Genomic DNA, 27,850 nt, shown 5'->3' on the forward strand with positions numbered 1-27,850 from the left:
GGTGGCAGCTTTTACCAGATCTAAACTAGGATTTTAGTTTAGGGGAGTCCAAGCAGGTCCCCATTTTGGAACCCAACAGCTCTAAGTGGGGGTGATACCTATGACACAAGGGACGTTTCACCAACATTCACGTGGGATGGCCGGGAAGGGTTCATGACGCTCGCGTCTTCAGGAACACTACTCTGTTTAAACGGCTGCAGCAAGGGAATTACTTCCCAGACCAGAAATTAACATTTGGGGATGCTGAAATGCCTGTATTTATCCTGGGGGACCCAGCCTACCCCTTGATGCCATGGCTCATGAAGCCATACACAAGCAGCCTGGACAGTAGTCAGGAGTTGTTCAACTACAGGCTGAGCAAGTGCAGAATGGGGGTAGAATATGCATTTGGCTGTTTAAAGGTGCGCTGGCGCACATTACTGACTCGCTCAGACCTCAGCCAAACCAATGTCCCCATTGCTGCTTGCTGTGTGCTCCACAATCTCTGAGAGAGTAAGGGGGAGACCTTTATGGCGGAGTGGGAGGCTGAGGCAAATCACCTGACTGCTGATTACGTGCAGCCAAACACCAGGGCGATTAGAAGTGCACACCAGGAAGCGGTGCGCATCAGAGAAGCTTTGAAAACCAGTTTCATCACAGGCCAGGGTACAGTGTGACTGTTGTGTTTGTTTCTCCTTGATGAAATCGCCTCCCCTTGATTGACTCATTCCCTATAAGCCACCCACCCTCCCCCTTTGATTATCGCTTACTTCCTAAGGAAATAAAATCACTCATTTAAAAATCATGTATTCTTTATTAATTAATTATAAAAAAAGAGGGCGAGAACTGACAAGGTAGCCCGGGTGGGGTTTGGGAGAAGGATAGGAGGTAAGGAAAAGGCCACTAAAAAAATTTCAAAATAATGACAGCCTTTTGGTTGGGCTGTCCACTGGGGTGGAATGGGCGGGTGCACGGAGCCTCCCCCCACGCGTTCTTAGTCGTCTGGTCGGTGAGGAGGCTAAGGAACATGGTGAGGGGGGAGGACAGTTATACAGGGGCTGCAGCGGCACTCTGTGATCCTGCTGCCGTTCCTGAAGCTCCACCAGACGCCGGAGCATGTCCATTTGATCACGCAGCAGCCCCAGAGTTGCATCCCGATACCTCAGATCTTCCTGCCGCCACCTCTCATCTCGTTTGTCTCTCCTCTCCTCACATTCGTCCCTGCTATCCTCACATTGGTCCCTCCTATCTTCACAGTCACTGGCATCTTTCCTGTACTTTGATACCACGTCCTTCCACTCATTCAGATGTGCTCTTTCATTGCGGGTCACTTCCATGATTTCCGAGAACATTTCGTCTCACGTCTTTTTTTCCCACTGTCTTATCTGAGATAGCCTTCAGGATGGAGGAAGGAGACTTGAAAAATTTGCAGCTGCAGGAGGGAGGGAAAAAAGGTACAGAAGTATTTTAAAAGATACATTTTACAGAACAATGGTTATACCTCTTTCACGGTGAACAACACTATTCACCTTACACAGCACATGTGATCTCACTACAAGGTTGCATTTTGCATCTTAATATTGAGTGCCTGTGGCTTTGGTGTTAGAGATCACAGACGCAGGTCTGGGCATCAGAATTTGGCTTGCATGCGGCCATGGTAAGCCATTGTCTTTTGGCTTCTGCAGCCTTCATATATCCAGCACCCTCCTTTCCCAAATAGCAAGCAAAGCCCGTTGAGTGCTGCTTCTTTCCTGTTAACGTGCAGCACCAGAACTGCCCCCATCCAATTCTCTGGGATGATCGCTTTACCCCTCCCCGCACCGCATGGCTGGTATTACAGAAGATCGCTGCTAGCCACCCTCCCCCCCACTGCGTGGCTGGTAGCAGGGAAGATCCCAGATAGCCAAATGCGAAAAAGCCCAGTGTCAATCCCCCCCCTTCCTCCCCCTGCTTGGCTAAATGCAGGGAAGGATTTCTTTTAAGCCACAGGCAAACAGCCCAACCATCTCTGTCCCCTTAATTAAATTCCCGTATTTCAACCAGGTTACCATGAACGATATAACGCTCCTGAGGATAACACACCGAGATAAAGAACGGATGTTGCTTGAATACCAGCAAACACCGGGACCATACGCAGCTAGGCTTTGTCATGCAATGATACCAGATTACTTGCTACATGCATGGCGTGGTCAAGTGTCCTACCATGGACGACGGAATAAGGCTGCCCTACCCAGAAATCTTCTGCAAAGGCTTTTGGAGTACCTCCAGGAGAGCTTCATGGAGATGTCCCTGGAGGATTTCCGCTCCATCCCCAGACATGTTAACAGACTTTTCCAGTAACTTTACTGGCTGCGAATGCATCCCAAGTCCTCAGGGCAAATTAATCATTAAAAAACGCTTGCTTTTAAACCATGTTTTATATTTACAAAGGTACACTCACCAGAGGTCCCGTCCATGGCTTCATTGTCTGGGATTGTGGCTTGGGAGGGCTGGGAGGGTACTTCTGTCAGGCTGAGAAAAAGCTCCTGGCTGTTGGGGAGAACGGAGTGCTGTATGCTCTCTGCAAGCTCGTCCTCCCCTCTTCCTCCTCCTCCTCCTCATCTTCCCCGTCCGCAGAATCCTCAGGCCAGGCTAAGATTACGGACAGGGGTGGGGTAGTGGTGGCGGACCCCCCTAGAATTGCATGCAGCTCAGCGTAGAAGCGGCATGTTTGCGGCCCTGCCCCGGACCTTCCGTTTGCTTCTTTGGTTTTCTGGTAGGCTTGTCTGAGCTCCTTAACTTTCACATAGCACTGTACTGAGTCCCTGGTGTGGCCTCTCTCCATCATGGCCTTGGAAATTTTTTCAAATGTTTTTTCATTTCGTCTTTTGGAACGGAGTTCTGTTAGCACGGAATCCTCTCCCCATATAGCGATCAGATCCAGTACCTCCCGTGCGGTCCATGCTGGAGCTCTTTTTCGATTCTCAGACTGCATAGTTACTCTGCGTGGTCACCTGTGCTGATCAGCTCTCCACGCTGGGCAAACAGGAAATGAAATTCAAATGTACGCGGGGCTGTTCCTGTCTACCTGGCCAGTGCATCCGACTCCAGATTGCTATCCAGAGCAATCACAATGGTGCACTGTGGGATAGCTCCCGGAGGCCAATACCATCGAATTGCAGCCACACAAACCCTAATCCGACATGGCAATACCAATTTGAGCACTACTCCCCTCGTCAGGGAGGAGTACAGAAATCAGTTTTAAGAGCCCTTTATATCAATATAAAAGGGCTTCGTTGTATGGACGGGTGCAGGGTGAAATCGGTTTAACGCTGCTAAATTCAGTATAAACACGTAGTGTAGACCAGGCCATACAGAGGAAGCTTCGCAGGTAAATAAACCATTTACAACCAATTGTCCTAGTCAATAGGAACCATCAAGATTCTAACTCACCATTAATGGCCCACACTTTGCATAATTACAATAGGACTTCAGAGTTATACTTCATATTTCTAGCTTTAGATACAAGAATGATACATGCATACAAATAGGAGGAATATATTCAGTAGGTTATAACCTTTGTTATAAAAGCTTACAAGAGACCTCTTGCATAAAGCATATTCCAGTTGCATATTTACACTCATAAGCGTATTTCACTAACACATATGGAGTGCAATATCACAGTAACCTTGCTAGCATTTTTGACTACTGCTGAACATTGTACATATTTTTTCAGAGAACTATCCACGGTGGCCCCCAATTTTTTTTTATTATTATTTTTTTTAGTGGTAACAGTTAATTTAGTCCCCATAATTTTTTTTATGTATAATTGGGATTATATTTTCCAATGTGTATTACTTTGCATTTAACAACACTGAATTTCATCTGCCATTTTGTTGCTCAGTCACCCAGTTTTGTGAGATCCCTTTCTAAGGCTTCAGTCTAATCTGGATTTAACCATCTTTATTCGCTAGCTTTTTTTTGGTCTGGAATATTATTTCTCAGTGTTATTATGCCTCTGAACATCAAAGGAAAGGGAAGCACTCCTTTATTATTATTATGCCTTTCAACTGAGGATCTTGATTATTTAAAATTAATTTAATCTCTTTTTATAAACCATCAATTGCAACCACCAAATTAACAGCAGAAAAACCCTGCTATATGGATTAATAAACTTTTTATATATCATCAAGATGCTTCATTAGCAAAGAAATTCAGATGTTTAAATGAACAAGTGATGTTACTATACACAAAGTGATAAAATTAATTTTAAGGGGCATTAGCAAGAGAATAATTCTTCTGTGCTACATAACCAGAACAAAAACACTCATTAAAGATTTGGCCTAGGTAAAATATGTTTTATTACCAGTAAAAAAACAAATTGCAAGGAGCAGAAAAAAACTGATTGATGTAGAATAAAATTAAGTTACTTACAGTGTTCTAACTCCTAGTGTTCACTGTTGTGTCCTGCATTTCACAATGAAGAATATTTTAAGGTGCCATATCTATAGTAACCACATGAACAATACTAAGTCTGAACAACAATCCAATGTCATTATGAAAATAAAACTTAAGTTTGAAATAATTACCATCTTGTCAGCTACCTGCAAAAACAGTTTAAAAAAAAAGTAAGGCATAACATTTAGATATTCAAATGCCTCTCTTTCTCAAGATTCACCTAGGTATCTAATACTCTAAAACATTTGTTTTAAAAAAATATTGTTTACTAAATCAATGTACGTCTTTTTTTCCCATGGAAAGCAACCTGATACAAAAATAGAATCAACTGTCACTTTGCAGTGCTAGAAAACTTCCTGATGCTAGTGCTTCTAGTAACTGCTAAGAAACAAGCTACAAAAACCGGAAAGGAGTATGTTGCAAGAACTTCTATATTCTTATTTGGCTTTGCAGGTAACAAAAAACAGTGGAGCATATAATAATGAGCTGTTGCTTTAGTTAAAATCTTAAATTCAAAAGGCTCTTTAGGAACATCACATTGATGCACATTACTTCTGCGTCAAGTGACTCAGCAAGACCAATGAGGGACATGGACAATGTAGAAATGCATAGATCATCACGGGACTTGGTTGCTGTGGGCAACATTTGGAACAGATAAGGCAATATACTCCCGATATTTTAAAAATTTCCCTTATATTGTTACAAAAAGTATTAACAGCGATTCAAATAGCATGCGACTTTCAATTATTTAACTCCTTTAATTTGAACCCACAAATTCTCCTAACTAGACTCAGATCATAAAATGATAGGAGGTTACGATTGGACAAGACCTCAGGAGGTCATCTAGTCCAACCCCCTTGCTCAAAGCAGGATCAACACCAACTAAATCATCCCAGCCAGGGCTTTTTCAAGCCAGGCCTTAAAAACCTCTAAGGATGGAGATTCCACCACCTCCCTAGGTAACCTATTCCAGTGCTTCACCACCCTCCTAGTGAAATAGCATTTCCTAATATCCAACCTAGACCTCATACCCAGCAACTTGAGACCATTGCTCCTTGTTCTGTCATCTGCCACCACCAAGAACAGCCGAGCTCCATCCTCTTTGGAATCCCCCTTCAGGTAGTTGAAGGCTGCGATTAAATCCCCCCTCACTCTTCTCTTCTGCAGACTAAAGAAGCCCAGTTCCCTCAGCCTCTCCTCATAAGTCATGTGCTCCAGCCCCCTGGTTATTTTCATTGCCCTCCACTAGACTCTCTCCAATTTGTCCACATCCTTTCTGTAGTGGGGGGCCCAAAATTGGAAACAATACTCCAGATGTGGCCTCACCAGTGCCGAATAGAGGGGAATAATCACTTAACTCAATCTACTGGCAATGCTCCTGCTAATGCAGCCCACTATGCCGTTAGCCTTCTTGGCAACAAGGCCACACTGCTGACTGATATCCAGCTTCTCATCCACTGTAATCCCCAGGTCCTTTTCTGCAGAACTGCTGCTTAGCCATTCAGTCCCCAGCCTGCAGCGGTGCATGGGATTCTTCCATCCTAAGTGCAAGACTCTGCACTTGTCCTTTTTGAACCTCATCAGATTTCTTTTGGCCCAATCCTTGAATTTGTCTAGGTCACTCTGGATCCTATCCCTACCCTCCATCATATCTGCCTCTCCCCACATCTTAGTATAATCTGCAAATTGGCTGAGGGTGCAATCCATGCCACCATCCAGATCATTAATAAAGATGAACAAAACTGGCCCCAGGACCAACCCCTGGGACACTCCGCGTGATACCGGCTGCCAACTAGACATCAAGCCATTGATCACTACCCATTGAACAGGACAATCTAACCAGCGTTCTATCCACCTTATAGTCCATTCATCCAATCCATACTTTAACTTGCTGGCAAGAATACTGTGGAAAACCATATCAAAAGCTTCACTAAAGTCAAGATATATCATGTCCACCGCTTTCCCCATATCCACAAAGCCAGTTATTTCATCATAGAAAGCAATCAGGTTGGTCAGGCATGACTTGCCCTTGGTGAATCCATGTTGACTGTTCCTGATCACCTTTCTCTTCTTCAAGTGCTTCAAAATGGTTTCCTTGAGGACCTGCTCCATGATTTTTCCAGGGACTGAGGTGAGGTTGACCAGTCTGTAGTTCCCTGGGTCCTCCTCCTTCCCTTTTTTAAAGGCAGGCAATATATTTGCCTTTTTCCAACTCGTCCGATCGCCATGAGTTTTCAAAGATAATAGCCAATGTCTCTGCAATCACATCAGCCAATTCTCTCAGCACCCTCAGATGTATTAGATCCGGACCCATGTATTTGTACATGTCCAGCATTTCTAAATAGTCCTTAACCTGTTCTTTACCACTGAGGGATGCTCATCTCCTCCCCATATTGTGTTGCCCAGGACAGCAGTGTGGGAGCTGACTTTGTCTGTGAAGACTGAGGGGGAAAAAAACAAATTATCTGTCACTAGGCTGCCTCCCCCATTCATTAAGGGACCCATACTTTCCCTGATCTTTTTCTTCTTCTAACATACCTGTAGAAACCGTTCTTGTTACCCTTCATATCCCTTGCTATCTGCAACTCTAGTTGTGTTTTGGCCTTCCTGATTACACCCCTGCATGCCCGCACAATATTTTTATATTCCTCCCTAGTCGTCTGTCCAAGTTTGTACTTCTTGTAAGCTTTCTTTCTTAGTTGAAGCTCACCGAAGATTTCACTGTTAAGCCAAGCTGGTCACCTGCCATATTTGCGGTTCTTTCTTCACATCAGGATGGCTTCTTTTTAAAAAAAAAAAAAAGCCAGCTTTCCTGGACTCCTTTCCCCCTGATATAAGCCTCACAGGGGATCCTGTCCATCAGATCCCTAAGGGAGTCAAAAAGTCTACTTTTCAGAAGTCCAGGGTCTCTATTTTGCTACTCTTTCTTCCTTTTTGAGGATCCTAAACACAACCATCTCATGAACACTGATTTTACATTGAACTCAAAAATGTATTGACGTTCGTTTGTTATTTATCAAAAAAAGCTAGTTTTGGAGACTAATTTTTAGATCCTCCACAAATTAAAACAGCTAAAAACAAAGGCAAAACTGATTGGCAAGAGCTTGATTTTATTGTGTTGTGCTTGTTTTATTCATAACAATTTCTCTGGAATTAAACATTTTTAATAATTTTCTCTCCATCACTACTTTTTGTGAAATTAAGGTTATCCATCAGCTTGTCAAAAACAAAGTACGTAGTTTGCAAGCACAAAAACTTAGAAGTATTTTTCACCATACATGTTGACAACCCAGTTTTCTAATAAATACTCAACCTCAGTCCTATGAAGCGCAAGAGGGAATGACTAAAGTAGATTTGATTTCACAGAGATAAGTGAAACCAATTTTACAGTTTTAGAACTGTTCACATCAAGTTGAAAGCTGTATAGCTTTGATCTGTAGGTACAGTAATAAGTCTTGAAAACATATTACTGTATATTTATTGCAATACTATATTGATTCCAGCCTGCTTGACTGTTATGCAAAGTTAACTGCAAAACAAGAGTAATTACGTGATGTCAATAGTAAAATAGTAAGCACCCTGGTGGGCCAGGCCAATTTGTTTACCTGCCACGTCGGCAGGTTCGGCAGACTGCGGCTTCCACTGGCCACAGTTCCCTGTCCCAGGCCATTGGGGGTAGCGGGAAGCGCCACAGGCCGAGGGATGTGGTGGCCACGGCTTCCCGCCACCCTCATTGGCCTGGGATGGCAAACCACGGCCAGTAAGAGCCGCAATTGGCCAAACCTGCCAACATGGCAGGTAAACAAACTGGCCTGGCCCGCCAGGGTGCTTACCCTGGCGAGCCGTGTGCCAGAGGTTGCCGACCCCTGTTCTGTTTTACCATTTGCTTACTATTTCATTGATTTTAATAAAAAGTCTTTATGACTATATCTGTCTCAGTTGAGCTTCCTGTCATACACCCAAAGGTCCTTTTATAAACTCTGTGAAGCCTCATTCAAGACTAACTTTTATCTTCTGATCAAATTGGCGAGCCTAAACCCATACTAATTAGTATACATAATTATTATTAGTAGTAATTAAAATTAATTAAGTAAAATTAAGTGGATAAATTAAATCAACATTACTAACACACCCCAAATCAGGCTACAAGCTGTTCCAGTTACCATATTCCAGTCAAATGAAGCTAAACAGTATCACTTTTAAATGTTGCTCAGCTCACATTACTCCTTCCTTCAAATACCTTCACCGAATTCCTCTTGCATTCTCTGTCTAGTTTAAGCTTCACATCCTCATTTTTATAGGCTTAATCTCTTCTCTCACTTCCCACAACTAGCCCTCCACTCCCTTTCCCCTGCCACTGTATCTCCCCTTACCTTACCCTTCATTTTCCTGTCATTTTATATTGAACCACTTACATAAAATATTGTTCCTAACCCAAGTATTCATTCATCTCAAATTCTTCCTCAAAATTTCCTTCTTCCACAAAAATCAACAAATGCTAACCACCACCAATAAAACTGAGGTCCTACATCCATAATATTAAAAAGTGAAGGGTGTGGAGGAACATAGTGCATTTTTATACTGTCTGTTCACACTGCAAGTTCCACATTTCTGTCACTTTTACAGTTTTTAAATAAGATTTTTGGTTAAAAAAAGACAAAATACATGCAAGAACTCCTCTTTTCTTTTCAGATAGAAAATGTGAAGCAATGTTTATATCCAAAGAGCTTCCCTTTGTATCCTTGGAGAAGGGTGTGACATGGTGTACCAAGTGTTGGGTGCCACCTTCTGGAGGTGCCTCCAACTTGGCGCATCCCATCTGAGGGTGGTGTGTTTTAGAGGTGACAAAAATTAGTTTACAACACCAAGAACTGCCTAGAAAGGCCATTCAAAGGGATGGAAGCAGGAAGAAAGAAGCCAATCAGGGCCGAGCAGGCCAGATTAAAACATCTAGCTGTTTCCTCCAGACATCAGTTCAGGGTGAAGCTAGGAGAAGGGAGGAAACATTTTTCATTGTCTTAACCAGAAAACCCAACTTCCTGAGAGGCTTAACTAGCTCCTGCTTTTGGCTAGACCAGCAAAAGACTGTTTTATGTTATGGAACTTAAAAGCCCAGGTGGCCATCTTGAGACAAATATCAGTTTATTACTGTAATATTATGGCAAACAGACTTTGCAAGATGCCCACTGGCTCAGGTGAGCCCGTAACAAATAGACAATACCTTCTGTGCCCCATTCAGCACTGAGCCAATCACCCCACATAACCTAAAACTATTCCTCTAAAGGAGAAAAAACAGTAGTATCATGACTATCTTGTGCTGTCATTTTACATAACATGCTGAAACAAGCAAGCACTTATGTATATGGATTGTGTTGGTGGTTATCCTTCCAAAGCTAGCTTTTCAAAAGGGAAAAGTGATGCCTATTCCTGCTGCTTATGTCCCAATAAAGTCATAGTGGAACATCACCAGGCACCAATTTAAAAGTAGCACCCTAAGTATATACCTTCTACGATGAAGCGGAAGTAGGAGCTGTAAAATCTAAGTTCAGTGTGAGGGTGTAGTTTGTTGTTTTTTCCATAAACTATAAGGCCAGAAGGAACCATTGTGATTATCTAGTCTGACCTGCAAAACACAGGCCATGGGATTTCCCTGAATTACTTTTTATTTGAACTAGAACATTTTAGAAAAAGCCAATTTTGATTTAAAAATGGCTGGTGATGGAGAATTCACTGGAATGCTTGGTAACCCAATTAAAAGCTAGCCAAATTTTGAAAGACATAGTTAGGAACAATTATCCTTTCAAAACAGCTGGAGTATAAATAGCATTACAAGTCTTATGGAACAACCCTATACAATGGAGACAGGCTGAACTTAACCTCCGAGATTATCATTTCCCAGTAGATGAACAAAAACTAAAACATTCCATATGGAAAGAGAAGAAAAAAAACATTACTTGCCTTTCGTAACTGTTCTTCTTCTAAAGGTGTTGCTCACGTCCATTCCTTCTTGCCAACAACTATGACGAAAGGGCAGGAGCACGGATAATGGAACAGACATGAGTAACACATTTCAAAGAATAGTTACGCAAGGCAATTAACACTTTTTTCTTCTTCGAGTGCTTGCCCATGTTGATTCCATCGTAGGGGACTCACAAGCAGAATCCCTGGAAGTGGGCTTCGAGTTCACAGTCTTGCAGATTGGAGTACTACTCCGCCGAAACCAGCATCAGCCCAAGCTTGCTGGGTCAGTGCATACTGCAAAGCAAATGTGTGGACAGACTACCAGGTTGTGGCTGTCACAAAGTGTGGGGGAGACAAGGCCCTGCATCCCTGGCTTCCTGTGATTCACCATGACATTCAGCCAGCCAATAAAACCAAAGGTTTATTTAGACTACAGGAACACAGTCCAAAACAGGTCTTGCCGGTACAGACAACAGGACCCCCTTTAGTTAGGTCCATCTGGGGGCCCCAAGGACGCCACAGCCCCGTCAGGGAGCCCAAGCCCCATCAGGGAGCCCCTCTCCATTTCCCTGGAGCTCCAAACTGAAACTACCTCCAGCCTCTCACTCAGCCTCCCCCCAGCTCCTCCCCCAGCCTTCGTGTCCTTTGTCCAGTTTCCTGGGCAGAGGTGTTACCTGACCTCCAACCACCCTCCTGGGTTCTCATGTTACATGCTCAGGTATCCCCCCTTCCCCAATGCAGGTAGTCTCAGCAAAACTCCCCAGCAACCAGGTCAATACTCCCCACTCAATATCCAAACAACACATCAAGAACTTTCCCACTTTGTCAGAGCGGCTCAGAAAATTTCCTAGATCGGCACCTGAGCGACAAAGGCTGACCATGAGGCCTGTGCCCTGGTCAAGTGAGCCATCACAAATCGCTAGCGGGGACACCTCTGCCAGCTCATAGCAGTAGCAGATGCAGGCTATAATCCAGGATGAGATTCTCTGGGTAGACACTAGGCAACCCGGCCATGACAGCAACAAACAATTGTGTAGACTTACGGAACGGCTTCGTCCTCTCTACGTAGAAGGTCAATGCCTGCTGGATGTTCTGAGTATGCAGCCTGTGTTCCTCAACCGTAGTACGAAGCTTCGGGCAAAAGACAGGTAGGTATGTGTCCCAACCAGTATGGAACTGGGGATGACCTTGGGGAGAAAAGCCAGGTGCGGACACAACTCAACCTTGTCCTTACAGAAGATCATATAAGGCACCTCTGACATGAGTACCCTGATCTCAGATACCCTACAGGCTGAAGTTATAGCCACCAAAAAGGAGATCTTCCAGAAGAGAAGCAGAAGGGATCAGGTAGCCAGGGACTCAAGGAGGGTCCGTGAGCCTGGATAGCACAAAGTTCAGGTACAAAGGAGGGACCGGGTCCTGAACATGCAAGTAAAGGTGCTCCAGAGGTTTCAGGAACCGCGCCATCATAGGATGGGTGAACACCGACCTGCCGTGAAACGGAGGATGGAAAACTGAAATGGCCACCAGGTGCACCCTGACGGAGGACAGCGACAGACTCTGGAGCTTAAGGTGCAGCAAACAGTCCAGGATATCATGCAGTGGGGGCCTCTTCCATCCGGATGCGGCGATCTGAGGTCCAATATGTGAACCACTTCCTCTTAGCCACTTAGGTAGCCCTGGTGGAGGGTTTCCTGCTGCCCAGAAGGACCTGCTGGACACCGGAAGAACACTGCCGTTCTTCCCCACTTAGACACTCCGAAACAAGGCCATCAAGTGTAGCGCCGTCAGGTTCAGATGCAGCAGATTCCTGTGGTTCTGGGACAGCAGATCCAGCCGAAGAGGCAACTGCAACAGGGTGCCTGTTGAAAGGCTCAGAAGCATGGCGAACCAGTGCTACTGAGGCCATGCCGGGGCTATCAGGATGACCTTCACTCTATCTTGCTTCACCTTGAGCAGGGCTCTGAGGATTAATGGCGCCAGCGGGAAGGCATACATCAGCGCTCCCAACCAGGCAGCCCTTGTCCATGCCCAGCAGAGAACAGACCACATGGCACTTCCCGTTCTTTCTGGACGCAAACTGTTCCCCACCTGCGGAAAACTAGGCTGACCACCTCCAAATGGAACCACCGTTCTTGGCAAGATGAGACGATTCCACTGAGGCAACCCTCCAAGACATTCTTGGCTCTGGGCAGGTGGGTGACCACCAAATGAATGGCATGCCACACACAGAAGTCCCAGAGGCTGAGTGCTGACGTACGCCTTCCCACCAGTACATTGCGGCAGTATTGTCCACCATTACCTGCACCACCTTGCCTTCCAGGTAGAGCAAAAAAGCCTGGCACACCAGTTTAACCGCCCTGAGCTCCCTGACATAGATATGGAGGACTAAGTCGTGTTGCAGCCAACGGCCTTGGGTGTTATGCTCACCCAGATGGGCCCTCCAGCCCAGATCCAATATGTCCAAGACCAAGGTGAGTGAGGGCGATGGGGTCGCGAAGGGGACTCCCTGCAGCACTAGCTTGGGATCCTGCCACCAGTCCAGAGATGAGAGCGTGTGACCACTCAGGTCCAGGGGGTGTCTACTTGGGATGTAGACCGAGGCCAGCCATGCTTCAGGGGCCTCAGATGAAGTTGGGCATTGCTTACCATGTAAGTAGACACGGCCATGTGGCCCATAAGACGCAGGCACATGTGGGCCGAGGTGAGCGGTTGACTCTTTATGTGGCCAATCAAGACTGACACTGCTTGAAAGCACGCTTCCGTTAGGAAGGCCCTGGTCCACGTGGAGTCAAGAACCGCTCCGATGAACTCTACATGTTAAACAGGTGTTAATGTGGATTTTTCTGTATTTAATCAGGAGACGCAAATTGCTGCAAGTGGGGCACACCAGATCGAAGTTCCTCTGGCCCTGCTCCAGAGAACTGCCCTTGATGAACCAATCATTGAGATACAGGAAAATCTTGACCCCTCCACGCCTCAGGTAAGCCACCATCGGCACCTGGGGGCCGAGGACAGGCCAAAGGGTAGCGCTGTAAACTGGAAATGGCATCCCGCCACTAGGAAACACAGGAAATGTCTGTGTCCTGGGAATATGGAGACAGGAAGTAAGTGTCATTCTAATGGAGAGCAGCATACCAGTCCACCAGATCCAGGGAAGGGATGATGGAGGCCAGGAATATCATGCAGAATTTCGACTTCATGAGCGACTTCTGAGGCCTCAGAGATCCAGAATGGGTCTGAGTCACAGTTCTGACTTCAGGATTAGGAAGTAGGAGGAGCAGAATACTCTTCCTTGCATATCCCGAGGAACCTCATCCACAGCCCCCAAGCCCAGGAGATTCTTGACCTCCTGAATGAGGAGCTGCTCGTGAGAAAGATCCCTGAAGCGGGACGGGGAATTGGGTGGGGGGGGGGCAGGAGGGAGAAGTGGCCAAAAATTGCAGGGTGTAGTCCGAAGGCACTATGTCCAGGATCCAACGGTCCAACGTAACCTGCAACCAGGCCGAGCAGTAGGGGAGAAAGGCAATCAAGGAAAGTGTTGGAAGGATCCAAGCAGTTGGCTCCCAAGCGCACCCTCAAAAGGAGCACTTCTAGTCCCCCTGGTGTTTCACTAGGCCAGGCTGTCCAGGAGATCGGGATGACGAAGGGTGGTGGCGCTTAAACGCGGCATCTCTTCTTTCTCGCAGGTCCCATCGAGGCTGCCATTGTCTAGGTGGCGGAGGAGACCTGAACAGCTGCCTGGACATCTGAGGAGCATGCATCCCCAGGGTGCAGAGAGTCACCCTCGTATCTTTCAGGCCATGCAGACACACATCCATTTGGTCGAAAAACAGGCCGACACCATCAAACAGGAGGTCCTGGATAGAGGTCTGCATCTCCTGGGACAGACTGGTGGTCTGGAACCAAGAACTTTGCCACATAACCACCACGAGAGACCATCACTTAGGCAGCTGAATCAGCTGCATCCCAGCCCATCTGGAGAGAGCACCGGGCTGCTGTGGTCCCCTTTCACCAGGGTCGTGAACTCCTGGGCCGCCTCCTAGGACATGGAGTACTTGAACTTGAGGAGAGAGCCCCACAAGTTAAAACTGTAGCAGCCAAAGAAAGTCTGGTGGTTCGCCACCCGAAACTGGAGGCTGGCCATGGAATAAATTTTATGACTAAACAAATCTAGTCTCTTTGCCTCTTTATTCTTACTGGTGGAACTGGTGGCCCCCTGCTTGTCCCCTTTGTTTTCTGCCATCACGACCAATGACGCCAGTGGTGGGTGAGAATACAAGTACTTGACCCCTTTTGAGGGCACTAAGTACTTCTTTTCTGCCCTTTTAGAGGTGGGCGGGATGGAATACTGGGTTTGCCAGATGGTTTTGGTAATGTTCAGGACCCCCTTGTGTACCAGGAGTGCAACCCACGCTGGGGCACACGTGGAGAGCACCTTATATAAATGTGCCCATCTGCTCCTCCATCGCCTCTGCCTTTAGGCCCAAGTTCAATGCCACCCTGCAGGCCAGTGCCTGATGCTCGCAGAAATCGTCCAGTGAGCTAGCTCTGAAAGGCCCCACCACCACATCTGCTCGATGATTGGACGACCAGGGGAGGTCCAGGGGTGTCTCAGACTCACAGGACTTTAAGGTCAGAAGGGACCATTATGATCTACTAGTTTGACCTCCTGCACAATGCAGGCCACAGAATCTCACCCACCCACTCCTTTAACAAACCCCTGACCTATGTCCGAGCTATTGAAGTCCTCAACTTGTGGTTTAGCGACTTCAAGGCACAGAGAATCCTCCAGCAAGTGACCCATGCCCCACGCTGCAGAGGAAGGCGAAAAACCCCCAGGACCTCTGCCTATCTGCCTTGGAGGAAAATTCCTTCCCAACCCCAAAAATGGCGATCAGCTAAACCCTGAGCATGTGGACAAGACTCACCAGCCAGATACCCAGGAAAAAATTCTCTGTAGTAACTCAGATCCCACCCCATCTAACATCCCATCACAAGCCATTAGGCATATTTACCACTAATAGTCAAAGATCAATTAATTGCAAAAATTAGGCTATCATACCATCCCCCTTTCATAAACTTACCAAGCTTAGTCTTGAAGCCAAATATGTCTTTTGCCTCCACTGCTCCCCTTTCCTGATGGCCAATTTAATATCCATTTGTTCTTGTGTCCATATTGGTACTGAGCTTAAATAATTCCTCTCCCTCCCTGGTATTTATCCTTCTGATATATTTATAAAAAGCAATCATATTTCCCCTCAGCCTTCTGGAAGGACAGCCTTGGAGTGGATACCGGCTCCCCACCCGCAGCAGCCTCCGGGACGTCATGAACCAAGCCTGGAGCCATGGGTACCGCGGAGCCACCTTCAGCCTGTCTGAAAGAGCTACCGAGGACTGGTAGGAGTGGGGCACCGGCCTGACGGGATTGCCTCATGCATTCCAATAAGGTCATTGAGTCGGCCCCAGGCTCTGCTGCCAGGTCAGCACCAATGCCGTGGACACACTCTCCAGAACCCAATCATGTTGCCTGGGCAAGGAGATGAATTGGGCCTCCGAGCTTGAGAAGTCATTACCCTCCGAAGACCGGGAAGGAAGGGGCATAGACAGGTGCCCCAAATGGTCCAACCAGTGCTGGGGGTACAGGGAGCAGTGCCACATGGGGGAGCACCCTTGAGATCTCGGCGACAGCACGACAAAGACCGGTGCCAGGGAGATTGACGACGCCTGGGTGAGCTTTGGTGGGAAGCTGCAGCCAAAATATCCCTCGGCCCATGCCACTTCCCGCACCCCCATTGGCCTGGAGCGGCAAACCGCAGCCAGTGGGAGCCACGATCGGCCGAACCTGCGGACGCGGCAGGTAAACAAACTGGCCCGGCCCGCCAAGGTGCTTATCCTGGCAAGCTGCGTGCCAGAGGTTGCCAACCCGTTCTAGAACCAACACAACTACAACAACACTGACATATCCATATGTAGCATTCAGATGTAGCCAGAATTGACTGTTCTTTGGATATAAAAATTACTTCACATTTTGTCCCCTACTCTTCTCTTGTCTGGAAGAAAATAAGAGCCTACGTAAAAATTAGAGAACCTGAAAAGAAAAAAAAATGTACAGACAGCTTTAACATCAGAACGGCATTAACAGAAGTAAATTAAATCAAATAGCATCAAAGTATGCATACTTAAAACTCACCTATTCATTTTATTTAGAAGAGAAATGATTATAAAATTCTATGACAAAAGGCTACAGAACATTGTTAAACGTTGCAATATGCCCTAGCAGATGGAGGAATTACCTGACAGGGTTACTGGTCAAAGAAACCCGTAGAGATTCTAAGCAAGTGACAAGTCTTTCATCTGTTGCTCCAGATTTTAGTTCCAGGATGAATTCCTGTGCTGTAATCTGTCGGCTGCTCTTGAGGCTTCCCTGCAAGAGGAAAGTGACACTGATTTTCTTTCTGGTACACAATTAGTTTATACAGATTACCCAGTACAATTGCTATTTATGAGAAAATCTTGATTCCTGATGCTTAATAAAAAACATTTTAGGAACTGTACTATAACATAATCCTAAACTGTGAGTAAAACAAACGGGGAAATATTTGAAGTTGTATCATACGTTGTTTGAGTTTTCAGTAAATATTTATGACTGCAAATGAACCAAGCAAAAGACAGAAAGCAACACCTGTCTGTAGGACAAAGCCCAGGTATGTTCAGTGTAGCATGATATTTAAATTTTAAATGAAAGTTTTACCAGCATAACAAAGGAGAAGAGAAAAATATCCAGAATGTACCAAAAATACATAATTCAACTACAAAATGTTTTACAAGCGGTGAAAACTTGACATTTTATGGCTACTTGTTTCACTAAGCAGAAAAACAGCAGACCTTTTGATTACCTCTTTTAATATCAGAACATTAAAGTACAACAGAAAAAAGGGTAATTTTAATGAACCAAGTCCAAGATAATTTTAGTGAAGATACTCAAAATGTAGCATACATGAAAAATGAGTAAGTTTGTTATCTTTAGAGATCATCTCAAAAAGCTTTAAGGTACCGAGAAAAGTGACTGGAATAAAACAGGTGTTGAATCATTAAAACACTGTTTGAATCATTCCCCTGCAATATCCAGCCCGACAACGGATACTCACCGAAATGCCAGATCATCTGCACCCAGAGGTATAGTACACCCCTATTTACAAGTTTTACCTTAAACCACAACTGCTGTAAACCATAGCACTTATGAGCACTTAAATAAACTTACTTTTGTTTTATTGTAAGAAAGACTAAAGTAATAAGAGTGGTGGAAACAAATGGTTACAATACACAATAAAATCATAAAATGCAAACCTGAGTCTACATTTATGCATACAGTAACTCCTCATTTAAGGTTGTAGTTATGCTCCTGAAAAATGCAACTTTAAGCAAAACAATGTTAAGCGAATCCAATTTCCCCATAATAATTCATGCAAATGGGGGGCGGGGTTTAAGTTCCAGGGAATTTTTTTCCACCAGACAAAAGACATTAAAACGTATACTGTACATGTACATAAACAATTTTCAACAAACAGTTTAGTATTGTGCTCAGCAATGAAGGATTGTGAAGCTTGGGTGAGGTCCCAGAGTAAGAGGGTGGGATATTTCCCAGGGAATGCCTTGCAGCTAAATGATGAACTAGCAATCGGCTGAGCCCTTAAAGGTTAATACGCTGTTTATGTAGTCTCGTGCTCTACAAGGCAGCATGGACTGAGGCAGGGGAGGAAGGAAACAAGAGATGCAGGGCAGTGGCTGCATACACTTCCTTTAAGTGGTTTAGATTGATTGTCGTTCCCTCTGATGGTTTCCCAAAGCTAAACAATTAAATCGCGCATTGCATCAATGGCCAAATGGGGTGACAACACTCCTAGCCCCTGCGCAAATGGACCGTCACCGAGACATATCTCCAGATGACTAATTTTATTCCAAGTATGTAAAACATACTTTCAATATCAATACATTACTCCTTAAATATTACCCATACAGTAACTCCTCACTTAAAGTCATCCCGGTTAAAGTTTTGTTATTATGTTGCTGATCAACAGGGAACATGCTCGTTTAAAGTTGTACAAATGCTCCCTTATAACGTCGTTTGGCAGCCACCTGCTTTGTCCACTGCTTGCAGGAAGAGCAGCCCGTTGCAGCTAGCTGGTGGGGGCTTGGAACCAGGGTGGACCGGCAGCCCCCCTATCAGCTCCCCATTCCCCTAAGTTCCCTGTGCAGCCGCCACCCAGCAGGCTATCAATTGCCAGCAGTTCAGCTGACCCTCCCTCCTGCCATATGCTGCTCCTGCCCTCTGCCTTGGAGCTGCTCCCCAGAGCCTCCTGCTTGTTATGTGTGTGGGGGGAGGGGGCAGAGGGGGGTTAATGTCAGGGTGTCCCCCTCCCCCCTGCTCCTGCACCCCACTTACCCCATCTTCCATAGAACAGGGGGGACACACGACAGGGCTCAGGACAGAGGGAGCTTCCTGGCAGCAGCTGCCGTCTCAGCTTGTTGATTAACTTTAAAAGGCAGTGTGCTTAGAGTGGGGTCAGTGTACTTAAAGGAGCAATGCACATGTCTCACAAAGGGTGTGTCTCTGTCTGCCATGCTGTCTCCCCTCCCTCCATTTGTGCTGCCTTGTAGAGTGTGAGGCTACATTAACAAGGAGTTAACCCTTGAGGGCTCAGCCAATTGCTAGTTAATCTTTAGCAGTAAGGCATCCCCTGGGAAATATCCCACCCTCTGACTTCACCACCTCATCCAAGCTCCACAATCATCTTTGCTGTGTATCAGTATTCAATTGTTTGTTTAAAATTTATATATGTGTGTGTGTGTGTGTGTGTGTGTGTGTGTGTGTGTGTGTGTGTGTTTGTTTTATTTATTTGATATATACATACACATACATACATACAATACACATTTTCACCAGACAAAAGTCTTTTGTCTGGTGAAAAACAATTTCCCTGGAACCTAACCCCCCCTATTTACATTAATTCTTATGGAGAAATTGGATTCGCTTAACATATCATTTCACTTAAAGTTGCATTTTTCAGAAATGTAACTACAACGTTAAGCGAGGAGATACTCTACATATATCTCACAATGATTATAAATCTCAAGTTAGGAGCTCTCTGTAAATATCTTACATCTTACTCTTTATGGATAAATATCCTATAAGGCATGTGTTTGGTGCAGGTCTCAGGAAATGTTTGTTAAAAAAATGGGATCCTTCATAAAAGGGATCTCTGTCACAGAGGCTGTGAGTTTATTATGTACGGCGCATTTTGATGGGGTCAGAAGAAAGCAAAAGTAATTATGATAATTTGCAAAATGATATAGTGATTCATCTGTCAAAGCCACCACAAGGGAGCAAATGCCAGAACTCAGTTCATTGTGGTTTGCTGCATGCCCTTGTCAGATGGCATTTAAGAGGTTCTTGCATCACACTTGTATAATAATGCCATATTTATTCCTGCTGTTACATGAAATCCACATGAAAACAAATTTTAATTGCCCTTTGAGACAGGGACCATCTTTTTGCTACGTGTTTATACAGTGATTAGCACAACGGGACCATGATCCATGATTTGGGCTCCTAGGTGTTAATGTAGTTTGTATTCATAACAATAAAAGCCAAGAAAACCTATTTGGTACAGCAGACTATGGATCAATATATAAGCCCATATTACTCCTAACAGTAGAAGAAAAAGGGTTGGGAATCCATTTACAGAAGAGCTTTCTGGAAACATTACATTGACAGTCACTGGTCCAAATGCCCATGGTGTGCAACCAAGATTTGACACTGCATGGGATAGGAATTTAAGTGAAAGGGCCTTGAAGGATTTCCCAAGCCATACCTGTTCAGGTAACATACAATAAAAGGTAACCAAGTGGTACTACTTTAACACTATATATTACAATGAAGAATAGAGTGGCTCCTTATTTGGTTACCAAAATTCCTTGTGATTTCTGTGCTAAATTTATTCATCAAGAAGGGAAGTAGTTGTAACCTGTATGTGATGACCACCATCTTGGCTAACACAACATTGATTGAAGTAGGCACCTCCAAATCTAAATGCATGACTCTACAGCTTGAACTAAGCTCTATAGCTGGAGGCTTTAACAGACTCATCTTCTATGAATTGAGCACAGAGGGCAAGACATGTAACACACTGGCCAGCAGGATACATATGCAGCAATTCCTACATTTCAGAGTCACGATGCCAAAATAAGATTTCAATACTTTAAACTAGTGACCAAATTAGATCATAAAAAATGTATTCTCTAGGAACAAAACTATTTTTGAGTCTTCATTTGAGACTCACTGGTAATGAGCAGTACCAAGGAAAGGATAGTTACTTGTTCCATAACTGGCGTTCTTTGATATGTGTTGCTCATGTGTATTCCACAGTAGGTGTATGTGCTTGCCACGCGCACCGGTGACGGAAGTTTTTCCCTTAGCAGTACCCGTATGGAGGGAGCACCGCAGCGATCCCTGGAGTGGCACTTCTATATCGCGCTATAAGGGGAGCTGCGCACTCCTCCCACCCTCGGTTCCTTCTTGCCAGACAACTCCGACAGAGGGGAAGGAGGGCAGGATGTGGAATACACCTGAGCAACACATCTTGAAGAACGCCAGTTATGGAACAGGTAACTGTCCTTTCTTCAAGTGATTCCAAGCTATATCTGATGGAGGTGGGTAGGAGTTTAAGGGTTTCCAGGATGCATTACCGCCCTACCAAACCCGGTGTCATCCCATGCTTGGGAGACCATCGCATAATGTGAAGAAATGGTGTGGACAGAGGACCACGTGGCAGCTCTACGTATGTCCTGGATAGGGACGTGAGGTACATAGGCGGCCGACGAGGCCTGAGCTCTCGTAGAACGCGCCTTAACGATAGGTGGCGGCAGGGGTGAAAGTAAAATACAGCTCTTACTGGTACAGGTCCCACTCTCTCCCCGCTCCCCGGAAGGGGCAAGGCCTCAGACAGAAAGGGTGGGGCCTGGGGTGGAAGTAAGTAAGTTAAATTTTTTAACCGTATTGTCCAAACACAAGCAACCCACCTCTCCTACATACTTCATGGATCCCTCCCATTGCATGACTTAGATATAGAAAATAAAGCTACTATTACTACTACTACCAGTACTGTTTGTAATAAAAAACTTTACTATTGGAATAAGCCTGAAAAACTGAAAACTCACAGTCACATTTTTCTCCTTCTCCTCCCTTCTCCAACCAGGCTGCCCGACGCGGCTAGGCTCCAAGTTCCCCCGAGCCCCGCCCTCAGCAGGGGCTCCCCTCTAGCTTGTAGCAGGGAGCAGGGGGACTGGCTGAGGGAGAAGCCTCCCCAGGTAGCCTGCTCTGCATAAGAACAGTTTAAACTTAGCTGTTCATTGGGTGGTCTGAACCTCCGATTGGGAGCTATTTCTGGCATCCTTGTTAATTTCACTCAGGGTCCTTGGGAAATATACAAGATACTTAAAGAAAGTTTTGTCAGTTTCAGCCTCAGCACTCTGCAGGACACGGACACCAACAAAACAAAAAAAGAGATCTGAGCCCCTATGTCCTAAGGACATTTCAGGTGTTTAATTCAATACATCATGAGGGTGGAATGAAAACTACTATTTTTTTCAAAGGAGGTCACAATGATTTCCCTGAATATCCAGTTTTCCCTTACAATCCCTTTGTGGTTTTGTCTATCGGGCTATTTGCTTTCCCTGTGAATCTTTAGCTGTTTTACCAAAATTGCTTTGCCCAAAATAAACCCTGATCAGCAGAACACATCTTCCAACCATGTTCTCCATGTGTTTTTTCCCTAAAAAACAGTAACATTTCAAAGAGGATCTTCAAGCAGTTTGGACATCACAACCATGATCCTCTGCTGGGGAGGGAATTGGATAGATTTGAACTTGGAAATGGTTCCTGATTTTGATTGTGTATTATTGAAGAGAACCTCATCCAGAGGGCAGAAAAGAACGGCCCCGGCTTTGGGCGCATACACACACCCAACAACCACAAGTGAAATTAACAAGGATGCCAGAAACAGCCCTGAACCCCAAGGTTCAGACCGCAGCGTGAACAGTTAAGTTTAAACAGAGAGAGAGAAACAAACAAACGTGACAGTGAGTATTCCCTTTCCAAGCTTTTATTAGCTTTGAGTTTGAACTTTTTGTTATGCAGCCAAAAAAAGAGGTGAAAAGTAAGCCAGTACTGAATGTTCCACTTCTTTGCCAGTACACTACTGCACTTTTTTTTTTTTTTTTTTACTGGTACTCCATACCAGGCTGTACTGGCTTACTTTCATCTCTGGGTGGCAGGGGAACTCCTGCCAGGTCATAACATGTGCGTATGCACGAGCTAATCCAGCAGAAAAGGCACTGGGTGGAAACTGGTTGTCCCCTCATCCGTCGCAATGAACAGCAGCGAGGATTTCCGGAACGGCCTGGTTCGGTCCAGGTAAAAAGCCAGCACCCTACACACATCTAGCGTGTGTAGGTGGCGCTCCTTGTTGGAGGAATGGGGCTTAAGCCAGAGTACCAGTAGGAAAATGTCCTGATCCACATGGAAGGCGGAGACCACCTTCAGGAGAAAAGCGGGGTGTGGGCAAACCTGGACCTTATCCTTCTGGGAGACCATATACGGGGGATCCGAGGTCAAGGCCCTAAGCTCTGAGACACATCGGGCTGATGTGATAGCAACAAGGAATGCTACTTTCCATGACAGGTGAGACCAGGAACATGTGGTCAAGGGCTCAAAGGGAGGACCCATGAGGCGGGATAACACTAGATTTAGATCCCATTGTGACATGGGGGGCCTAGCATATAGGAATGAACGATCCAGGCCCTTTAGAAAGCGGGAGGTCATATTGTGGGAGAAGACTAAGTGGCCCTGTACCAGCGGATGGAGGGCCGATATGGCCGCCAAATGCACCCTAACGGAGGCGGGAGCTAGCCCTTGGATCCCTTAAGGGACAGGAGGTAATTGAGAACAAGTTGGAGCAATGCGGACGATGGAGAGGTTCCCCACTCCCTCGCCCACCTAGAGAACCTGGACCATTTGGCCAGGTACGTCCGTCGTGTGGACAGCTTTCTACTTCCCAACAGAACTCGTTTGATGTTCTCCGAATACCTCCCGTGCTCCTCATCTAACCACGGAGCAACCACACTGTCAGGTGAAGCACGGCCAGGTTTGGGTGGAGGAGGCATCCCCCTTCCTGGGAGAGGAGATCCGGGCAAAGCGGCAGCCTCGGCGGGGGAGCCATTAGGAGTTGCAGGAGGGACCCATACCAGTGTTGACGGGCCCAATCCGGGGCTATGAGGATGACCTGCGTCCTGTCTTTTACTTTTTGCAGGACTTTGCCTATTAGGGGGAAAGGTGGGAAGTCATAGAAAAGTTGGCCAGACCACTGAAGGAGGAAAGCATCCGAGATCGCCCCCCTTCCCACCCCTCCCCTGGAACAGAACTGGGAGCAGCGTCAGTTCTGGTCGGGTGCAAAGAGGTCGACCCGGGGAACACCACACTCCTGGAAGCGGTAGGATGACCTCCCAGTGGAGTGACCACTCGTACTGGTGAGAAAAAACCCTGCTTAGGTGATCAGCTCGCACATTGCAGATGCTGGGTAGGTGGAATACTCGCAGGGAGATATCATGGGCTATACAGAACTCCCACAGGCTCACGGCTTCCAGGCATAGGGCCGAGGAGCATGTTCCTCCCTGTCTGTTGATGTAATAGATCGCAGCAGTATTGTCCATGAGGACTCTGACCACCTTCCTGCGAAGGTGCCCGCTGAAAGCTATGCACGCCAACCGTATTGCCCTGAGCGCCCTGGCGTTTATGTGTAGGGATAATTCCAAGGCCTACTACCTCCCTTGTCTTTGAATGTTCTCTACATGGGCCCCCCAGCCCAGGTCCAAGGCATCCGACACCAGGTCTCGTGAGAGGCAGATTTCTCGGAAGGGGACCCCTTACAGCATGTTGCACAGGAGGGACCACCCGCGAAGGGCAGCAACTACCTGGGACGGTATCGTGACAACCTTGTCCAGCACGTCCCGGGCCTGGGAATACTGGGAGGCCAGCCAGAGCTGGAGGAGCCTCATTCTGACCCTGGCGTGGCGAACCAAGTAGTGCACGCCCCCATGTGCCTGACAATCTGAAGGCACGCCCTTGCCATCGTCACGGGGAAGGCCGTGACCGAGGCAATGAGACCTTTGAGGGTCTCAAACCTGTCTCTGGGAAGAGAGATTGTGGCCTCTGAGTCCAGTAGCGCCCCTATGAATTCTATGCACTGAACCAGAACTAACGTAGAGTTGGTCTTGTTCACCACTAGGCCAAGATCTGCGCACATGGACAGGAGGAGTCCCATCTGAGCCTGCACTTGGGACCGTGAGGCACCTTTGAGAAGCCAATCGTCCAAGTATGGGAAGAAGATCTGCACCCCTCTCCTCCGGAGGTATGCTGCTACCACCACCATGCATTTGGTGAAAACCCTGGGGGCCGTGGAAAGGCCAAATGGGAGGACAATGAACTGGTAATGGTCCCCCTCCACCAGGAATCAGAGGAAGCGCCTGTGTCTCTCAAATATATGGATATGGAAATACGTGTCCTGGAGGTCCAGGGCCGCGAAGCAATCCCCCGGACCCAGGGAGGAAATGATAGAGGCCAGGGATACCATCCGGAACTGGTAGCGGACCATAAAAATGCTGAGATCCCATAGGTCTAGGATGGGTCTCAGCCCCCTTTTCACCTTTGGGATCAGGAAATAATGGAAGTAGAAACCCTTGCCCTGGAATTCTACCGGTACCCTTTCCAACGCCCCCCAGCAGAGGCGGCATGCCGACCTCCTAGACCAGGAGGTCGCATACTCCAGGTCCCCGAGGCTCACCCAGGGCCGGGGGTGGGGGGAAGTTGAGGTGAACTGCAACACGCAGCCCTTGTAGATAGTGTTGAGGATCCACTGGTCCAACATTATATGGGACCACTCCACACGGAAGGCAGAAACAGTTGCAGAACACAAACTTAATTAACTGGCGGGCTTCCCTGGCAACAGACCAGGGGTCCCCCACAAAGTCAAAACCGCCTCTTCCCTGCCTTTTGCCCTTCGAGGGGCCTGGCCATGGGGCCAAGCGGGACTGACGTTGGGACCTACGCCTCTGTTCCCTCGGTCTCTTGGGCGGGGGCTCGTATCTGCTCCGAGCAGGGGGAGCTGAAGCCTGCGGCCTGGGCTTACCCTTTGCCGGAAGGACGTACAGGCCCAAAGTTTGCAGGGTGGTGTGGGAGTCTTTCATCCCATGCAGGTGAACATCAGTTTGGTCCGCAAACAATGCTTTCCTGTCAAAGGGAAGGTCCTGCATCAAGGACTGGGACTCTGCAGACAGTCCAGACAGGAGAAGCCACGATGCCATGTGCATGGATATGGCGGAGGACATCGAGCGGGCTGCCGTTCTGGCCGCGTCCGATGCTGCCTGGAGGGCTGCTTTAACCGCTGCCGCTCCTTCCCTACCAGAGCCCTAAACTCCTTTTTGTCCCACTCCAGGAGGAGAGGTTCAAACTTTGGTAGGGACACCCATAGGTTGAAGTCATACCGGCTCAGTAGGGCTTGATGGTTGGCCATCCTGAGCTGGAAACTCGCCAAGGAATAAACCTTCCTGCCAAATGTATCCAGTCTCCTGGCATCCTTGTCTTTGGGGGTGGGCACGGGTTGACCCTGACATTCCTGGTGGTTCACTGATTCCACCACCAGGGAGTTAGGTGTCGGGTGGGAATACAGGTACTCGTGGTCCTTAGCCGGCACGAAGTATTTCCTCTCCAGTTTCTTGGAGATGGGGGCCAAGGAAGTTGGGGTTTGCCACAGGGTAGTCGAGATATTGGCTACCCCCGGTAGAGAGGCAGGGCCACCCGGCCTGGTGCTGAGGACAAGAGCACATTAAAAAGAAAGAGTCAGATGGCTCCTCTATCTCCTCAGCCCGGAGCTGGAGATTGGACGACACCCACTTAAGGAGCTCCTGGTGAGCCTTGAAGTCCTCCTGTGGGACAGGCAGCGGTGCCGTTATGACCTCCTCCGGTGCCGGTGAGGGGACCGGCACGGTGCCTAGGGCATCAGGGGGTACCGGTGGGTCGATGCAGAGGTCAGCGTACGGGTGCAATGCGGTCGGCTTGAAACCCGTTGACTTTTCCCTCTGCCGAGGAGGGGAGGCCGAAGGAGCCTGGGACGCTCTGGCCACTGAAGGAGATCTCGCGTGAGTGGGCATCTGCGGCCATGGTGACCATTAACACCACTGCCCCTGCCATGGTGTACTGTGCCACTGACCGCCTTGGGGGACGGGCGACGCAGTTTGTTCTTGCTGAGCTGCACGACTTGGAGATGGGAGACTGGGTGCCGATGCTGAGGTCACCATCGATTGTAAGGTACTGTAGGAGCGGCGAGCACGATAGTGCCTGCGGCAGTGCCTTCCGCGTGACCGGAACCTCGACAACAAGGATCAGTACCTGTCCGAGGTGCTGCTCCTGTACTCGACCCGTGAGAGGAGTCCCACATGCGATGCCTGGTACAGCGGGAACTTGAGTCAGAGCGTCGATGTTGGTGGTGTCGGAATAGGCTACGGTAGCTGCGACACGAGGAAGAGTGTCTGCAGCGCCTATCCCGGTGCCTGTGTCCCTGGTCATGAGATGTGGAGGAGTCCAGAGGCTCCCATGCAGGTGGCGAGCCGGTCAGCCTGAGTGGAGTAGAGGGCTGGCACAAGCTGTGGGAAGACCACATCAAGCGAGGCAGCGAGCAGTCCTCGGAGTGGAGACTGTGCCGCATCATGGAAATCTGCTGTGCTCCCAGTGGCAGCTTCCCTCAAGATCGGGGGCCCGTCTCGGGTGGCACCCTGGGTACTGGGAGGGTTAGGATGTCACACACATCCTGTGCAGCCTCTGGTGTTAATAGCATCCTCAACGCAGGGGAGGCACACATGGACAGGACCGGGCTGCTCCGCTCAACACGAGTCGGAGGCCTGGGTCCCGAGGGGGATTGCAGGCTGCCCAGCTCGGGTCCGGCCTCACGCCTTTCCTTCTCTCAGCGCCACTGAGTCTTCCCTTGTTTCTCGGAGTGGGAGCGGTGCCGGCAAGCGGAGGGGACTTCGCTCTGCACCAAGGAGGCGGTGCCAGGCGTCAAGTCTGTTCGGCATGCTGATGCCGGGGTCAGCGCTGATTCCATTAGGAGAGCACGAAGCTTAATTTCTCCTTAGTCCGCGGCTTGAATGACCTACAGATCGTGCAATGCTCACTTACATGAGTTTCGCCCAAGTAGCGGAGACACTGAGTATGCAGGTCCCTTCTTGGCATAGAACTATGACAGGAGTCGCACGACTTGAAGCCTGGGGCACAGGGCATGCCCCAAGCCCAATCAACTAACTTGAGAAACTATTAAACTATTGGAACAACTGTACTACTAAGGCTAACTAGAGAAGCTGC

General features: G+C 47.4%; 1 protein-coding gene across 4 annotated transcripts in view; it reads right to left on the reverse strand.

Annotated features, from left to right (window-relative positions):
* DIAPH3 (diaphanous related formin 3) overlaps positions 1–27,850 on the reverse strand; it is a 481,747-nt gene that overhangs the window by 402,393 nt on the left and 51,504 nt on the right. For all 4 annotated transcript variants that reach the window (XM_039507674.1, XM_039507681.1, XM_039507691.1 and 1 more), the window contains one exon: positions 16,674–16,804. In XM_039507674.1, coding sequence (XP_039363608.1) covers positions 16,674–16,804 — 131 coding nt within the window. The remainder of the gene's footprint in view (positions 1–16,673; positions 16,805–27,850) is intronic.

The sequence above is a fragment of the Mauremys reevesii genome, linkage group 1 (genome assembly GCF_016161935.1).
Source record: "Mauremys reevesii isolate NIE-2019 linkage group 1, ASM1616193v1, whole genome shotgun sequence".
Taxonomy (NCBI): Eukaryota; Metazoa; Chordata; order Testudines; family Geoemydidae; genus Mauremys; species Mauremys reevesii.